At 34.4% G+C, this 19,132-nt stretch overlaps 1 protein-coding gene across 1 annotated transcript; it reads right to left on the reverse strand.

The window, feature by feature from the left end:
- Positions 1 to 684: 684 nt before the first annotated feature.
- On the reverse strand, positions 685 to 18,965 carry LOC134233505 (mediator of RNA polymerase II transcription subunit 23-like). Its single transcript, XM_062715482.1, has 33 exons — positions 18,837 to 18,965; positions 17,999 to 18,118; positions 17,725 to 17,849; positions 17,419 to 17,530; positions 16,769 to 16,867; positions 16,441 to 16,545; positions 16,166 to 16,235; positions 12,004 to 12,122; positions 11,640 to 11,735; positions 10,864 to 11,064; positions 10,640 to 10,726; positions 10,107 to 10,309; positions 9,901 to 9,974; positions 9,641 to 9,809; positions 9,228 to 9,370; positions 8,319 to 8,493; positions 8,011 to 8,180; positions 7,566 to 7,763; positions 7,368 to 7,434; positions 7,172 to 7,225; positions 6,911 to 7,022; positions 6,565 to 6,636; positions 6,364 to 6,471; positions 6,113 to 6,172; positions 5,731 to 5,838; positions 5,319 to 5,430; positions 4,965 to 5,063; positions 4,639 to 4,770; positions 3,994 to 4,226; positions 2,263 to 2,471; positions 1,812 to 1,932; positions 1,635 to 1,720; positions 685 to 1,484 (listed from the first exon to the last, which is right to left on the reverse strand). The coding sequence occupies exons 1-33, from the start codon at positions 18,963 to 18,965 to the stop codon at positions 1,325 to 1,327; spliced, it is 4,128 nt and encodes a 1,375-aa protein (XP_062571466.1). The 3' UTR covers positions 685 to 1,324.
- Positions 18,966 to 19,132: the final 167 nt, after the last annotated feature.

A 19,132-nucleotide genomic window follows, 5' to 3' on the forward strand; every position in this document is an offset into this window, starting at 1 on the left:
AAGCTTTTATCATGATCCGTCCCTTTCAAAACATGCATTTGTGCCAAATGAAAACCATTTCTTTTTAAATACACATATGTATGTGTATTGTGTACTACGCCAATTTTTGTATGTTTTTTGTTATGTTTTTTTATTTTGCATTTGATGATGTGCCAATATACATTTAGTGTGCAATAAATACATGTAATAATCAGATTTTTGTCTGTGTTTTTTTTTTTTTTTTTTTTAGTTTTATATTTATGTAAATCATATCAGTTTGTTCTCAATTTGTTGACTTAATACCTATTTTGAATTTTTTAATTTTCAGAGTGAATTCAGAGATCAAAAGAGTAAGATACAGAATTTTTACCCATATTCTCAAAAATAAAAGTTAAAAAAAAAAATCAGATATTATGGTATTATCCCAAAATTGATTACAATTGGTTCAATTGAGAAGAAGCTGTATATGCTTGAATGTTTTTGCCACAATGCCTAGTGCAATGACAATGGAAAAATACAATAGTAGGTCACTGAGTTACTCAGGTTACAGAAAAATAGTCCAGGAACTTCAAACTATTCCTACAGAGAAGGAACTCTTTGTTACTAATACATGTATCTCTATATACAGTTTTATATTGCCCTCTTGACTAATACACTTGTTGATCACGATCAATAATTACCAAGAAAAATAAATGACTACATCACTCACTGAAACTGAATCTTTATTATGTTACACATAATGCATGATTACGACAGTTTCCAGGCACTACATTTTACTATGCACTATTCATAACAGTAGTTCACTGAATTTATGAACAAAGTACAAAAAATATACAGTATATGCAAAGAGAAAATTAAACTACCTTTAAAATGGTCAATAATGAATTGTGTTAAACACAGATTAAATGTTGCTTTCTACTTCATGTACTATGACTTCTGTAAGAGACTTAACAATTTTGTGAATTTTTTTTCTGTCCATGTACAGACTTGACCATGCAGTGAATGGCACGAGATGATGATACAAGTGACAGTATTTAAATCTGACAACTAGTCACTGATATAATTCTGTCAGTTTAGGCAACACAATTCTCACGTATCAGTCAGGTATGTATGAAACTTTCCTGTACATCTTACTCTGCTTTCATATACCCGGGTACATGAACTTTTTGCTTCAGTCAAACGTGAAAACATCCATATTTTCATGATTTAGACACAAATAACTCAACTTTGCTCTTATAAATACACTGGCTACAGGTGTCTTGTAAATCAGATAAATATGGGGGCAGGGTCAATTTTGTCCCAAAGCTCATTATGATGTGGAATGAGAGCTAAAGATGTGACGAGCTCAGGTAGACATGGGCGGAGCTAGTGGTGTCATGGCTTCCTCCAGGTTGATGTGGGAGATGAACCTCAGTCTCAGAGTCAGGGCTGGCCTGAAGTTCCGGATTATCTTCTCGATGTCATTCTTCACGCTATCTCCCACAAACATGTACTTGATGTGGTATCTATATATTGGTCAAGGTTATAAGGTTATTTTCTACTGACAAAAGAACTTCAAAAGATTTAATTCAAATTATATGTCATAAATTATTGCTTAAATATTTTATCTAAAATCTAAAGAGACAACCACTATCAGTGAGTATTAGAAAGGATACAGGAAATCTGTAATTGGGTCAAGGTATCGCAGGTGATCACATGATTTATCTACATTGACCAGAATTTCATACAGCTCCACAACCAACTAAGAAATAAAAGAAAAATATTTAATTCAAACACATGTAAATAAAAATATCTAACGTTCAAACATCTGTATGACTTGTTGAGACACTGACCTCCATGAGACTCTTGGTTTTCTCAGAGTGAAGTCGCTGTAGGAATGGACCCACCAGGTGACACACATACAGAAACTGTTCCTCCGTCTTCACTATAGGCTTCAGGTGGTCCCTCAAAAATCTACAACAGTCAGGGGGACACACGTGTAAGTGCAATTTTGAAAGTGTATTGCATAAAAAAAAATTTAATTGTAGTATAAGTAATGCAATACGTATCATACCATAAAAAGGGCTTATAATTTCCGCTCTACCAAAAGTGGGAATTGCACACACAATCAGATAACTGTCCATACTCAGCCAATGAGCTGAGATAACTGTCCTTACTCAAAATTTGATTTGAGATAACTGTTCATACTCACACATAGAATTGAGATAACTGCCATACTTAACCACTAAACTGAGATAAATGTCAATACTCATACATTGAGTTGAGATAACTGTCTATACTTACACATTGAGCTGAGATAATTGTCCGATTCCTGCATGGTGCCACACAGCATGAGACAGGGCCAGTAGGTAGGTCATGTGTTGCTCAGCAAACACGGTCTGACTGGTGGTAAAGTTAAACACCTGGAACGGCTGACACCCGCCCTGTACTGTCAGAGGCAGGCTACAGATTGTCTCCCCTATCTTGTTGTTCAGAGCGCTCCAGTATGCCTCCTGAAATAGCAGAATATAAAGGTGACACCTGAGGGGAATATGTTGTTAACAGACCTTATTTCAAATAAAGTGCCCCGCCACAGCATGATACGCCCGTCAAATATTGTTCAATAATCATAAATTGGTTAGGATGCAAGAAAATCAGGTAGCCATGATTAACAGATTGACACAGATTTCAATTATCTATTTTCCATTTCTTATTATACATCTCTAAGAGATTTACAGTGTAGTCATGGCTTCCTCCAGGTTGATGTGGGAGATGAATCTCCATTGATTATAACAAATAATACTAGTGAGACATGACTGCAATTTGTAGCAAATATATAAAAATTGAAATTTAATTTTTTTTTTTCATTAACACATGTATAATTAGTTTTAATCATATTGTAAAATACTAATTTAGTTTTAATCATACATTAAGACATCAATTTGTTTTAATTAATTACACCAATTGAAAGATCTTTATCTGGACTAGCCATCAAGAACTCTTAATTAGCACAAGCAACTATGAGGCCATTTCTTTTTGCCCAACTCCCAAGAGATGAATTAAGATAACATCTGCATCAGATCTAGAGGTGCTCTTAGCTCCTGACAATAAACTCATTAATTTCTCTCTAATTTGACATGCAAATTTCTGCTATCAAAATTCTTCTTGACCAGTGCTTGATAATTAAGCCCATGGGACAAACTGAATTCCTCTCAAAGCATAAACATTTGTTACAGATTGCTGTAAAGTATATAATGAAAAAACAAGTTTTTACTTAATTGAAAAAGGTCTCTGACATCTTGTTCATGTGAGGTGAAAAATGGGTAAGAAAGAGAGGTATAATGTTTTTTTAATAAGCATACAACTATATTTTTACATTTTTTAGGATTATGAAATTTAGAATTTAAAAGACTTAGTTTTTTTAAAAAATTCACTATAATTAAAGGTCACAGTGACCTTGAAATAGGCCGCGACACACCTTCTACTTTAGATGTATACTTTTGCCAAGTTTGAAAGCTCTAGGTCTAATAGTTTTCTAGTTATGAGCCGGACAGGATTTTTCCATATTTGGCTACAGCATCTTTATTAAAGGTCAGAGCGACCTATTTTTTGTGCGCGACACACCGTCTACCCAAGAAGTATGAGTTGACAAAGTTTGATAATCCTAGGCCTAATAGTATTCAAGTTATGAGCCGGACAGGAATGGACAGACGGACAGACGGACGGACACGAAGCCTATAACATAATACGTCCCGTCCTAAGACGGGCGTATAAAAAGGCTCATGCCTCTGACAGCTTGTTCATACCAGTTGAAAATGGAAGAAAGAGAGGTCTAGTCACTAATGATGTAAACATAAATTATGTCACAATTCTTTCAATCCTTGTTCATAGATGTGATATCATGACAGTATTAGTCAAAATCATTTATGAAGTGACTTGACTTTACATTTTAAACATTCATCCAGAGTATGGCTACAATCTGATTGAAGATAACAAACATCATGACCTTGACCTTGCGCTAGATATCAGACTTACAGGTAGAGCTGTCAGAACCAGTCCTACAGCGTTCATCCACGACATGACCTTGTCCCGCTGTACCTGGGGGGAACTCTTCATCACCACGTCTAGGAGGGAATTCCCCACCACGTTACCGGGTACAGGAAGTGCCATCAACTCCACACAGGTTACGTACAGAGCGTGGGCAGCCGGTCCCGGAAACTCGTTAAATCTCCAGTCACAGTTAGGGAACGGGCTCTTACCATCAATAGCTGGGAGGGGTTAAGGACTGTAACATGTTTACTGATATCTTTACCTAAGATTTGATAGATTATTATACATTTTGTAGCTCATTCATTTCAACAAAAAAGAGAGAAATGACAGAACATGTTAACTCTACTGAATACAATTAAAATATTTGCACAATGAGCACAAAAACAATATCCACTGCAGTTTTATTGACAATTTTTTGAAACATTTTGGGTGAGGGTTTTGAAATACCCTCTAAACATGAGCAAAATATATAAATAAATAAAAAATTATGACTGGGTCTGCAAAATTCTCTATTAGAATTATGCTCTTAGTTTTCTATACATATCCCAATCATGTTTTAAAGGGGTGGGGTATAATCTAAATAAGAATTCCTTCATGTTTCAGATGAGTGAGAACATTGAATAAGGATACTGTCTACGAGTCTGCTGATGATCCGGACGTAATAATCCAGATCTGGATTCCAATCCAGACTCTCCTCGTGAGCGAATCTCTGGTAATCCTCCGTCAGGAACCAGGAACTCAGCCGGATCTCCTGGTGGGCATCTGATGGGCAACAAATAACATTTTTATGTTATAAAATTGATAAATGCTTCAATTATACAAGAAATGACATTAACTGCAGGTGCAGGAAAACAATTTTTTAGGCAATACAGTTTATGTCTATGTGTTTCCGTTTTCCTCCCATGTCTTGAACTGTTGTAAAATGCTACAGAAATGTGAAATACATAAATACTTACTCCAGATGGTGGTGACCAGCCTCCGTTTGTATGCTGCTCGTTGGACCAGTATCTTGTGATAGTAATGTAGTGTGTTGTACAGATAGGTGATGGGATGATCTAGTTAAAGAGAGGAACCAACTTCAATTTACAAATTACAATAATCTGTGTCTCTTACCTTCATTCAAATGACATAATACATTATTAGTACATGTCTAATTAAACTTGAATCCAAACAAAGGTAAAATAAGTTTGTTACTTTTAGTCAATCAAACAAGTGTTTGTTCAGCATTTCAATGGCTTAAGATGTATTTTCTGTGCAAGTCTACCAAGTACACTTCCATTCTGCTTTGAAAGTAGTCTTCCTGTACATACCGTGAAACTTGTAGAGGACCCCCAGACTCTCCAGGATTTTCTCAAACAGGTTGAGGTTACTGGTGGTGAGGGAGGGCTGCTCTAAAATTCTGTGTAACAGGATGTCCAGCACCTGTTTAATCATATTAAAATTCTTATATGTAATTCCACGTCTAGGATATATCTACCTGGTAAATGTATCCATCAGTTAGGTTCCAATACAATAAGTGGGATCATGTTCATATAAACACACAAATGCATGTAAATGCTACAGAATGTCCAACTTTGTAAAAGGTACCACAGTATAAACATTAGTTTTAAATTCCGTTTTTTTTTTTCTTTAAATTTTTTTTAAAAATTTAAAAATTAATATATTGAAAATATTAACACTAATATTAAAACTAAAATCATATCTAAAAGCAAACAAACTTACAGGTAAAAATCTAAGACAGACATTCCCAAAATATACTGGCAGATACTGGTGTTGGATAGGACTGTTGAGATCTTGGATTCCCTCAAAGTAGAACTTCTCAGGATATTTCTGTTGAAATAAAACAATATGGCTAAGTAAAAAAAGTTCCTCATATCCTGTAACGTAAAGACTGTATTTATAATCTGTGTCTGATTTACAACCGATATACTAGAAAACAATGACAGTTTTTGGGAGGATAAATATGCACAGTGCATGCATGGAAGTTCATATCAGATGTGAAAACAATTTTCAGAAATATTAGGGGCATTGCATGTTTTAACTATTTGAAGTAAATCCCATTGATTTCAAAAACTACAAACAAGTAAACAGTCTAAGAACTAACCCTGTGGAAGGCCATGTGTTTCTCATGCCAGTTGCTCTGGAGCCAGTGTTCAGGGGAATTCTATCAAATGAAGAAAATATCTTTAAAGCAAGATTGATCAAATCATTGCATGTCACTATTTACTTAATCAACATTCTCAACAAATAGTTTTGCAACAATGCCTTGAATAGATCCTTTATTCTAGTTTAAATTACCTCTTTAACAACAATGCCCTGAATAGATCCCTATTCTCTAGTTCATCTGATACAAACCTCTTTAACAAATTCCTGAACTCTGGATTTGAAGTCCTGTGGTTTTAGCAGCAGCATGTGGATCAGAAGATAACAAAGACGAGCATCTTCATCTACATTCCTCAGGGCCTGTTTATACATAGAAAGCAGCAGATCAGGACTCAATTCAGCTAAACACTAACAGAAGAGAAACTTCTCTTACACAAGTAAATCAACCCTTACCAGACAGAGAATCAGCCTGTCTATGGTGACAATGTTGTATCTCCACACCATCTCATTTAGAGAGTCAATCGCCTGTCAATTAAAATATATCACAATGTAAGGATAACCATCATTTATTTGTATAGTTTCACATGTAGAGTTTTTCTTATGCCTATATGGTTTATTAGAAATACAACAATGAATACTTTGGCATTATTACTTATCAATCAATACAAATAATGATGTGTCTCATTTTTCAAATTTTTTTTTACAAAATGTCATTTTCATAACATAAAATTGTTATTGAGATCACATATACAAAGATTATACTAGCTAAATTTTAGCTTATCTGATTTTTATGTTTCACCTTGTGAAAGTGTTGTCCTCCTGCAGAATTGACATTAAGTTCTGACACAATGTAATCTGCAAAAGTTCTCAGATGTGCTGAGACAGCCCGAGGTCCAAGACGATCCAAAACCCTACAGAAAATCAAATTCAATCTTCATCAAAGGTATAAATTACTTTAGTTCAAGACTAGTATATCCCTACATGCACACTGTAAAAAGGACTCGTCTGAGCTTGAATAAATCCTATGGATCAGTAATATGTGTTGTTGTTATTAACTTACTTATATGCTATGGATGGAACTCGATTCTCTTCTAGCAAAGTTTTCCAGATAATGCTGTAAATAGATTAATAGTATAAGCTTCAAGGTTCAGGTGGAAGAAATATAATTTTTGTAAAATTTCCATTAACACAGTAAACATAAAGCAAATATGTAGTGCATAAGCTGTTAAGCATGTCTTAATTCCATTTATACTGACCATAGGAAAACAGTGGACGATCCTTGCATGGAGAAATGAGCGATGATGTCATTCTCATTAGCCATGGCTGTCAAGTAAATTCAAAACAGTATTAATACATGTAGATTTAGAGACAAGTTGTATTTGGTAAAATACTGTCAGCAAATAAATAGAATTGCATCTAGTTAAGGGGAGCTAATTAACCTAATGTGAGCTTACTTTTCCATTTTTTGTACTCTGCGTCGACGTTTCTTTTGAGTGTGTTTTTATCGTCGCGGTGCTGCGGCTGAGATTGGAAGAACTCAGCCAGACTGGAGGGGAAGTTGGCCAGGGTGTTCGGGGACCAGTTGTGGGGCGTGTTAGTCATGATCTGATTCAGAATCTCCCTCAACCAGGTGGCTGAAAAACTGTCCACACCTACAACAGGTAATACACAGTGTACATGTACAATAAGTATTTACCTATCTTTACATGTACTAACATTGTCAATTCAAAAATTCAACACTTAAACAGAGAGACATTAAATTTCTTAATAAAATATAGCAGAAGATCAAAAATTGTATAAGCCCAGTAATACTTGAAAATAATGCTTTGAATGTGAAGTAAAGTTTTATCTGTACAGATACACCACAGATCATTTGTAAGGTAATTAATGATGTCCTACCTGTGACATGCATGGCCCGAGCCACTGTGAGAACTAGAGCTCTATTGAGCTCCTCTGACTCATTAGACAGAAACCCCGGTCGTCCCGGCTCGTTAAATATCCTGGACAGCTGGGGCTGAACCTCAAAACTCCCCAGTCCTGTTATCAACCTCAGGGCAGTACTCTCCATACTGAAAATGAGACATCAATGTCAGCACATTGTAAGATTAAAACATTAACATTGATAAAAAGGTTTTTCAATTAATGTTAATTAGGTGAGAGTTTTCACTTCTCTGTCATTTTTTTCAGTTGGTTCTTGGTTGACTTACCACAGCTGTAGCTGGTTCTGGTTGGTTTGAGCTGACTGGCTGAGGTGGTGTAGGTGGCTCAGGAGCTGTATGCGGTAGTGTGGTTGAGTGTGGTGGAGGCGGTAGCTGAACATCTCGAGGAGGGTATGAAGAATGCCCCAGGCATTGTGGGTGAACACAGTAGGCAGTAACTGGCCTATCAATAAACAAGGATTAAAGTTAGGTTTTGTGTGGTGTAGAGTGTCATGTATATTTTACTAATAACACAACGCTTCTACAACCATATTTCTGACGGACATATCTAATTCTTTCCCCTTGCGACCCATGTTGTTTTTACATAAATTTATCGACAAACAATATAGCAGATGACAAAAATATAGTGACACAATATTTTTGTCATCTGCTATATTGTTTGTTTTGTTTAACAACTGAATGAACATCAATTTTAGCTATATTACAACACAAAGATAAAAATTTATGAAGGTGTTTCTGTCTTCTTCTTTGCAGTTGATATTTAAGAAATTATTGTAGGTTTCATTTAAGGCTACATACATGTATATATTACATGAAATATAGTAATCCAAGCGTAAAACAACGCACGCGCAATGCTACCCCTTTTGAGGTCTGAATCTCCCTATTTTTCATCACAATAGGTTAACATGTATGATTGTGTATACGTCATCAATTTTAGTATTACAACACAAAGATAAAAATAGAATGGGAAAATCTTTTGTCTAAAAATAGCGCTCAGCCTTTCTTTACCGAATATGCGAGAAAAAGTGACGCGGTTTGTGCGGAAGTGGCTAATAATTATGTCCCTTGACTGTATGTTTACATTTCATGCTTTATAACTTTTTTCCAAACCATTTCCTGCTTGAGCTACTCACCTCCTGTTTACAATTTAGTTAAATGAATGTCTGTGCTACTTACTAATGAATCCTTTGATTCCTAGAGATTCTATTTCCATATACACTAGTAGTCGACTATAAGTTTCTATCAGTGCTGGGGACTGAGCAATTGTTGCCTTAGACTTGGCCTGTTTTATCACTCGGTGGACTATACTGTGTATTAAGCTGAAAAATTGCAATTACATATTTTGAAAATGAATTTCAAAACTTTAAAATTGATCAGCATGTACAGTATTTTTTTTAACACATCCTAAAAATGACTAGAAGTCATCCTTATAAAACAATAACTGGGATTTTTTTTAACAGTTTGTTATAAGGACCAGTATAAGTAAATAATGTATAATCCATCCATTGCTTAGCAGAGGAACAAAGGTGGAAATTATTTTCTACCACTCCATATTTTCTGATACTTGCCTACTTTGTAGTAATACTGACCTCATTTTGGCGTGAACTGTGAGCGAGTCCAACAGACTCATGGCCAGAGGCTGAGTAGGAGCTGAAGCTACAATGTTGCCAGGCAACAAAGTCGTGTGTTTATTGTCACCATAGATGCTCTCCACCAGTTTCCCCATTGGTAAATTGAAGAAATCATTGTTTGTACTATCTGTAATATAAAGTATCTGTGACATTTTTTGGAAATGTGCATTACATAGAAACCATCCCTTTATTTATGAAGTCAATTTAGAGCTACTCACATGCATTACAAAGGAGAGCAATTTTGTAGTCATTCAGTGAGAGATTCTTGTTGTTCAAACTCTGCTTCAAAAATCTGAAATAAACATTATATAATGTCATTTTTAAAATAAATTTACTCAGCTTATATCTAATTCTTATTCAGAAAATATGTATGGCTCGTTTCTAATTTTAAAAAAAAAAATAAATATTTAACAAATTTACTTACTCGCAGTGTTCTTGTAGGGCATAGGGGATGGGTCGTGGCAGTTTGATGGTGTCTGTCTGGGCTTTCTTGTTAAGGTGTATCCAGATACAGGTGGCGGCCACTCCGTGGGTGGACTGGGCCTTCATTACGTCAGGCATCATTATCGTCCCCTTGTCTGGGTACAGTAGATCATACAGTTTCATCACCGGAAGGAACTCCTTCAGCTGTCAAAGGAGGTCAAGTTACAAGTTAATATCGTTTATTTAGTACCATGGAACTTTAAAGTTTATTTCCACTAGATTCTGCTTTTAAACAGCATGGTCCTAATGATGATCATGACTATTAATAAATACATGTATCTGTGGCACAAAGTACATGAACTTTTCTGGCTGGCTTATGCATTGTGATGTAAAAATTTACCATCTTTTTTTTTAACAAATAGACATTATCTTTTTTGATACTACAGATATAAACAGGAACACACATTTTCACATGTCATTCCTTGTCATCACCTGACATGCAGACAGATTTGTATACTATGTATGTTATCTTACCGGATTCTTCTGTATGCTGCCTGATATAAACTGCAGTAGGACCCACATTAAGTGATCTCGACCTTTGTTGAGATTGCGACCTTTCAGCTTCAGTAAACAAACAAATATTGTGAATTTATGCATTATATAACTATTTAAGATCAAACATTAAAAATAAAAGAATCAAGATTCTTGCTTTATATTATTGCACTACAAAGACTTTGTCCTGTGTGAGATGCTATTACCTTCTCATAAAGGGACATAACCATGTGTGGAAAACTGGCAAACTGGAACAACACAAAATAAATAACCTGGCTGGATAAATGTTGCCATAACAACTGACTAAGGCATTCATCATTGGCAGCATTATCATTCTCTGACCTTTCCATTGCCATGACAACCAGGTCAACCAGCTGTTCCTCCAGAACCTCACATCGCTGCTTCACCTGTTAAAAAATTTAACTAATAGTCCTACACACATGTACAAGTAGATGTCTTCTCTTTAAAAAAATGATCTTATAGCAAATATTTACTAATGGGTTTTCCCTTTTCTTTTATGTGGGATGGGACACAGTCATTTTTATCAAACAAACACAGGGATATAACTTTCTTAAAGCTCAGATATTACACATATACTTAAGAAATGAATTCAATTTTTACCATATTTCATCGTTAGCGCTTCATGATAAATATGCCGGCGTGAAGCGTTGTAGTTCATATACCTCATGACATTATTTTGCTGATGACCTGCCATAAATTTACGCCGTTCAACTGTCATTTTTAAAACAAAACAGTGTGCACTATATTTTTTGACTTTCTGATGTCAAGAGTGGTATTATGACGTAACAATGGAGATACTCATGCTTATTTGTGATACATACCTAATGTAGTTCATGAGAAAATATTGCATTTTATTTTGTAAAGAATCATAGGGAAAATTTATTGGAAATGTAAATATTGATCAAAGGAAAGTTGATTAAAGCTACTAAAATGTTCGTTATACATCTCTCAAGGTGTATACCTGCTTATTGAGTCCCAGCATGTTACAGACCATGTCCCTGGAGTACGGCTGTTCTAGTACATAGCGTAACAACCCTGTCTGAGGCTCGTACAGTTCCTGTGTAAACAATATACCCATCTAACAAAGTACCCAATACTCCTATTACAAAATAGCTATACATGTATAACAAAATACTCTTTGTAACATTATACAGCTCTGTACTGTTTTGCTTAAATTTGCCCTGTTTTAAATACCCCCAGTGAAAGGGGCAGAATTCAAATGAGGGCAGAAGTTTCCCTGTAAAAACTAATCAACAGACTGAAATTTCATACTCATTTTTATCTTCTCCTTAACCATGTTACTGTATTTCAGATTATTTTCTGACCTTGTCATAAGGAAGGGGTCCATTGAGGGGAAATTTGAGACAGTTTGAGCTGAGACGCCAAACATTGCTGGTGGAGATGGCGTTAGAATGTCCAACTACAGGTAAGAGATGGGAGCGACCTGTCAACATTACAATAAAGAGATCATTGCATTTGAATAACTGTTAGAAAAAGAGGATACAGCAAAACTCGGTTATAAGGCCAAAATAAAATTATAGTTTGTTTGGAATTGCCGCCCGCCTCATTAAAATATCCCTCGCTCAAAAAATTTTATTAGCAAAATATTAACAATATTTTTTTTTATCGTTTTATCGTCTTACATTGTTTAGTACAAATTAGTTCGTTTGTCAAAATAGTTTTTTAAAGTCGGGTTTGAGCTCACATTAACTTAACAACTCGGGTCAATAAAACGCTTTCTTCGTAGTATTTATGATACATGTATAGCGATTATAGGCGGCGATTTGACAAAATAAAAGCCGCCAAAATGTCAGACCATGTTGGAAACATTCAAGCGTTTTGTTGAAGAGTAGAACATTTATGCATCTCTATAAAAATAAAAGGTGAATAAAAAATTAAATGGAATGATACATCGATATCTTGGAAGAGCTTTTGTAATAGATTGCACATTGAACTTGATAAGTTAAGTCCGTCATGTTGAAAAAAAAATGATCGTTCAGTTCCCACTTAAAAAATTACATGGATCAGAAACGTTTTATCCCAAATACTAAATGAAAAGAGATGACAAGTCTTTGAAACGTAATGTGAAAACTGATGCATGGTGAAAACTCGAGAACGTACCAAGCACCCCCTCCCGGTTTTCCACAAAACACTATATATAGCTATATACCTATTTTTAGCTATATAGGTATTTAAACCTATCATAAATAGCTATATCGACATATTTCGGTTGGATGTACAACTTAAAAATAGATTTACTCTTGAATAAAAAATAGTCGCAGCTTAATACTAATCAGGTGTTCATAGTTTGGAACTTTACTCACATACGTCATAATTATGTTATATAAAAGAGCCGCGTTTGTTTGCAATTATCAAAAGAAAAGAGAAAGGAAGAATAAAGAAGATGACTTACTTGCCTTTGTAGAGGTAAAATGACTTATTTTCTTGTTTTCATAAAGAAATTACAATGTGAACTTCCTATAAAACTTCCATTTTTTCGTGCAGCGGAAATGATCACTGCGCGGTAGTTGCAGAGTAAAGGCGATAAAGTTTCAGAAGCCGGTTTTCATCATCGAAGTATGGAAGCCTAATAACGCTATATGTAATTAAATGTAAAGTTAGTAAAACCTGCATATGTGGAATTAAGAAATGAAATTAAGTATATATGAAATTGTTATTCATGAAAACAGGCGTAATTAAAGATATATTGACATATTAGACCTCTTGTTTAAATTTTGAAAGGATAAAGGACATGGGAAAATGCCCACCCCTCCCTTTACTACATTTTTAAAAATATGAATACTAAATGCAAACCGTTATATTTTTCGGTTTTAAATTTAATAATAATAGGATTGCAGTGTTCTAATTAAATAATAAAATTAATCCGCCTTACTGCTTCTGAATATAGTAAAAGACCCATGGGCCTTTTTGCTCACCGTTTGCAGAATATGAAAGCCTATTTTTTTTTACAGGTATGCCTGTATGCAGCTGTAAATCGCACAGCGATAATAGCGCTGCTGTATACAAGATTTCCAGTAAAAAATATAAAAAATGTGTGATACAGGCACTTATAGAAAATAAAGTGTTATCAGATAAATCAACATATCTTTGTACAACATGTACAAGTGAGTGCTTGAAAACTATAACTGACGAGCCAGTAGTTAAGGCAGTAGAAGAAGTTGTAAAACTTATTGAAGAGAAAAAATTATCCGCCAGGGACAAAAAAAGACTTTTGCGTGCTTTATTACAAGATGAGAAGATGTCCATTGAAGATGATTCTAAACATCTATCTTCCAAATACAAAGATACACAATATTTATCTTCATTAGACACAAAAAAATGGTTATTAGACAGAAACCATATGGTTATACAGTTTCTCTCTGTCATATCGGGAAGAAAAATCCAAGACTTGACTGAAAAACAGACAGCAGCCTTCATTTTTGCTGTAGAGCAAATATATTCACTTGTTACCTCAAACCTAATTTTACCTCTTACATTTAGTAAGAATTTACTATCTTAACAAAGTAGATCCATCTGCAGTATGAATTCTGTAGCAAGTCCTGGTGGTAGTTACCAGTCCATAGTGTCATGGATAGCCCAGCAGGGAGGGGATCCAATAACCATTAGCGGTGTTGAGGACGTTCTCACATTTTTTGATAACAATCAGATTCTGACAAGGAGATGGCGAGTTAATTATGACAATAAAACTATTTTATCTGCAATTACGACCGTCGTTCATTTATTTCCACACAATCTTTCCTACTTGCAACAAAACCCCCATCTCTCACCAAGACAATGGCTGTATCCAAAGAACCTATCTTCACAAATTAGCAATTTTTCCAAGTATCTAGATAAGTTCGGAAATATATTCCAGGAATTACGATTGCAATTTGTGGAGTCAAGATTGGAGAAGGTGTACAAGAGCCATACTGATGGACTGACAGGACCAACAGACACCATCGAGGAAGGCGTCAGAGGCAGGAAGCGAAAGAGGGAGGAAGAATTACCAAATACTACTTCAAGAGTACAAGAAGACCCTTATAGCTTCGTAGAGCACAATCACCCAGGTAAGCAAAAAAATAATAATCGTTGAAATACTACTTTATGGCACAGATATTTTTACAAACATCTTATAAAGATTACCAAGATAACTTTATAAAATATACTCTCTATGCTTCCATAGAAATTGAACTGGAAGATGCGGATTCGCCCTCCTCCGGCTCAATTATTTAGTTTCAATGTGTCATATCCGGTGCAGACATTCTTCAAAAGAGCATCGAAGCAGTCGGTGAGTTTTTAGCATGTTCATTCATTGTTTTTAATACATATGTCTTAAAATTGTACCCTACTCGATGATTATTTCATTCACATCAATATTTTAACGACCTATATTATCTAAACGCGACTCTTATGTGTGATATTATTTGCTATGTAGGTGCTGATTGATGTCTAAAAAAAGAAAATATCTTACCATCTTGCGATTCTACAGCCGCCAAAAAAAACGCTCGAGATATCCGATGATATGTCGATATAGCTATTTATAATAGGTTTAAATACCTATATAGCTAAAAATAGATATATAGCTATATATAGTGATTTGCCTGGACCTGATTCCTAAGAAATTTTGTGTGGTTCAAACTGTTTGCAAGAATTGTCTTAACAAAGGGGTAAATTTCAAAGAGAAATACTACGAAATAGACTGATAAAAGTATTGTTTAATAACGATTCTTAAAATAAACCAGAAGTTTGGTTCTGAAATTTAACTATTAATAAATGAACAGATCTTAACATCTAAATGAGATGAATATTTGAGTACCGTTCTGTGTATATCTTTTTTTTCAAAATCGGACCAAATATTATTAATAAAATAAAAGAAAGAGGATAATAAATGGAAATTACCCCTGTTCATTGAGATTTTATTTTTTTTTTCATCATTTAGCTTCAGTTTGTAAAAAAAAATAATAATAAAATCCCTCCCTCCCTCCTGGGTCTGAAAACCCCCAGGCGGCAATTCCAAACAAACATTTTTTTAACGATGGCCTAACGAAGTCGCTGGAACCTATGAAATTACTTCGCTATATCCGTAATTCATTATAACCCTATAAGAAATTAATTAAATTTATATAGCTGGGGATCCAAGATGACTTCGCTATATCCGTGAATTGGCAATATCCGTGTTCATACTAAACGAGTTTTACTGTATTAGCTTTCTTTGAAAAGGGGAAAAATTTAGCCTACATCCTTTTCCAAAATCAAAAATATTGAGATTTCAGAGTTCAAAGATCAAACAATCAAAAGTGGTTTATATTTAATATCAACAAATATTTATCACAGAGCTGTTTTTACATTTTATCATTTAACAGCTCATTTGTAATCATTTACTCTAAGCTCTAGCAAACATATGCAAACAATAATTACATATCAGCAAAAAATAATTATTTACCAGCAAATAACAATTACTTACCAGTAAATAATAATTACACTTACCAGAAACTGTGACCATTTGAGCTGCCGGACGAAAGCTATGTACAAAATCAGCGAGGATAGACCCCATCTTCTACAAACAACATTTATTTCATATGTACATGAATGTTTCACAACACCAAATCAAACTTTTATATACAGCAGTATATGGCAAAACAGAATCCACCTTTTTAATTCTTAATAAGTATACATCAACTTTACAAAATATACTGAATATATAAAAAGTACATCCTCCCTTAGTATTACGTGTTTAAGCTATCACTTTTCTGAATTCTTACCCAATGTGGCCATTTTTTGTCCTCAGGACAAACTTTGTTGATTTCATTGACAGCCAGATACGCCGGTAACAGACAGACATTCCGATCAAGGATGTGAGCCACTAACTAAAGTAAAAAAAAAAAATCATGTTTAATTTCTAGATGTATATAACCTGCATTTAAATTTTTCATGTTGTACTCAATTTTCTACTGCTTAAATTAACTCCATAGAAAAAGAAATGAAATGTCTTACATTAATAAAAGATGTTTCCATATCTGGTAAGCAAGGCCAAAACATTTTATATTTACATGTACATTGTCATGATATTGTATTGGCACAGATACCTACATTTACTGCTGTATCAACGTCTGGCATGACCGACACATTTTCATCCTGCTTCACTCCCTGGCATTTCTCTAAGATTCCACGCAGCAAATCTCTACATCCCTATATAGTAAAAGCAATCACTAGATATCAGAAAATCTCTACATTCCTAAAGTAAAAGTGATCACTAGATATCAGTAAATCTCTACATCCCTATAGTAAAAGCAATCACTAGATATCAGAAAATCTCTACATTCCTAAAGTCAATCTCTTTATCCCTATAAAAGTGATCACTAGATATCAGTAAATCTCTATATCCCTATAGTAAAACCAATCATTAGATACCAGAAAATCTCTACATTCCTTCAATAAAACAATCACTAGATATCAGTAAATCTCTACATCCCTATAGCAAAAGCAATCACTAAATATCACTAGATCTCTACATTCCTATAGCAAAAGCAATCACTAAATATCACTAAATCTCTACATTCCTATAGTAAAAGCAATCACTAGATATCAGTAAATCTCTGTATCCCTATAGTACATGTAACAGTTAACACTAAGTGTCAGTAAATCTCTACACTTCTAACAGTAAACACTAGATATCTACATAAAAATTTTTGACTGGAAAAGAAATCTTTTAATCTGAAATTTGACTTGTCTGTTCTCACTTTGTAGTCTACTCCACCAATAATTTTCCTCATCAGCTGGAATGTTTTGGTCCACATAAGACTGGCCTTGTACTGCAGGAGTTCATGTTCTAACAGAGCATCACATATCGGCCTAAAATAAACATACTCAGCACTGCATCAATATAATTCTATCAATGGGAAACATTTTAACTGATAACTTATATTAAAGTATTTCTAAAAAAATCATTGCTTGAATGGAATTTAATTTAAAAATGCAAATTGCAATTTCTTGGAATCAATCTTTGGTTCAAGTGTTGACCTAATTCTTCAGTGAGGATGACCTACTTAGCAGGGACAATGTTGTTCTCCACCAAGGCTTCTAACAGATCGAGCAGCAGGTCTACTCTGGTGGCATTCTGAATACCATAAATCTGTGTGATGTAACATTTCAGAGCTGTGTCTAGGCTCTCCTGTATGATAAGAACTTAAACTGTATTGCTTGTATTATTCTTCAAATATATTTTTGAATTCCTACAAAATAAAACTCAAATGTTCTTTTTGATACTTCACATTTGTACACAAAGTTATTAAAGATCTTTTTCGCATTGAGATTTTTCACCTGAGGGAGACTGGCTAGGGCTGTTTTGAGGCTGTTGAAGCAGTGGTCTTTCTTCCATTGTGCCGTTTCCTCAGTGTGTAAAATCACGGAGCAAAAGGCTTCTTCTACAGCTTCACCACGCTAAAAACAGGATTCATCATCAATGTAATTTTTTACAAAGTTCAGATCAAAACTAGTGAACATTTAACTATTAGGATATTTTAGTTACATTTTTGATAGACTGGATCAAATTACCATAATGGAATATTACAGCATATCAATGGGAGACAAATTTATAACAGTAATATTTGCATATTCACTGCTCTCTCCCATTATGAACCTGCAGGCTTAATTATGCGAGACAGTGTGCTATGCGAAAATTTAATTCTGCGTATAATATTATTCCTTGAATGCTTTTTAAAAATGCTACTCAAACTCGTGTAGCAATAACCACAATTCGCGAAAATTTTGTCTCGCTAATCAAGCTCTCCTACAATCATGTTCTGTAGTATTAGGATATTTTAGTTACATTTTTGTATATATATAATGGAATGTTTTGCAAAAGGAATAAATATACATGTAATATATTAAGTTGAAGTTGAATGTATAACAAATTTTCAATTGACAAGCTGTTTAAGCTATTTACATGCATTTCCTACAACCCTCCAGTTTGCTATTGAGATTTAGATTTTCTGGGAACGCATCATCTATGTTCAAGCAAAAAAAATTATTTACCAAAAAATTTTATTTTGCAGATAAACAATATGTTTATAGCTAAATATTTTTGTTGTCAGCCGATTAAACTTTTTAAAAACCTTGGAGAGAACTGCCATATTTTTATTTTTTCCTCTCTCGTTACATTTGGTGCTGTGCCATACCCTGGAACTGACAAGTGAGAGGACTGCCAGGGATAACTCTTCAGACTAGGAGGGAGGAATGGGCAGCCGGGTTTTAGTGGCCAGACATTGGTAAAGCAAAAAAGCAACATTTCTGCAACGCTCACACCGTAAAACATATTACACGGTAGTAGTTAGTATAGATCCGTGAGTATATGGTATAAACTTTTCCCAAACTGCATCATAGGAAAATTAATATAATTCATTTATTGAAAAATCATAATTGGCATATAGTCATGAATACAACAATTAACATACA

Source organism: Saccostrea cucullata, unplaced genomic scaffold, assembly GCF_032062105.1.
Source record: "Saccostrea cucullata isolate Sc308-1 unplaced genomic scaffold, CSIRO_AGI_Scuc_v1 ctg258, whole genome shotgun sequence".
Classification (NCBI taxonomy): domain Eukaryota; kingdom Metazoa; phylum Mollusca; class Bivalvia; order Ostreida; family Ostreidae; genus Saccostrea; species Saccostrea cuccullata.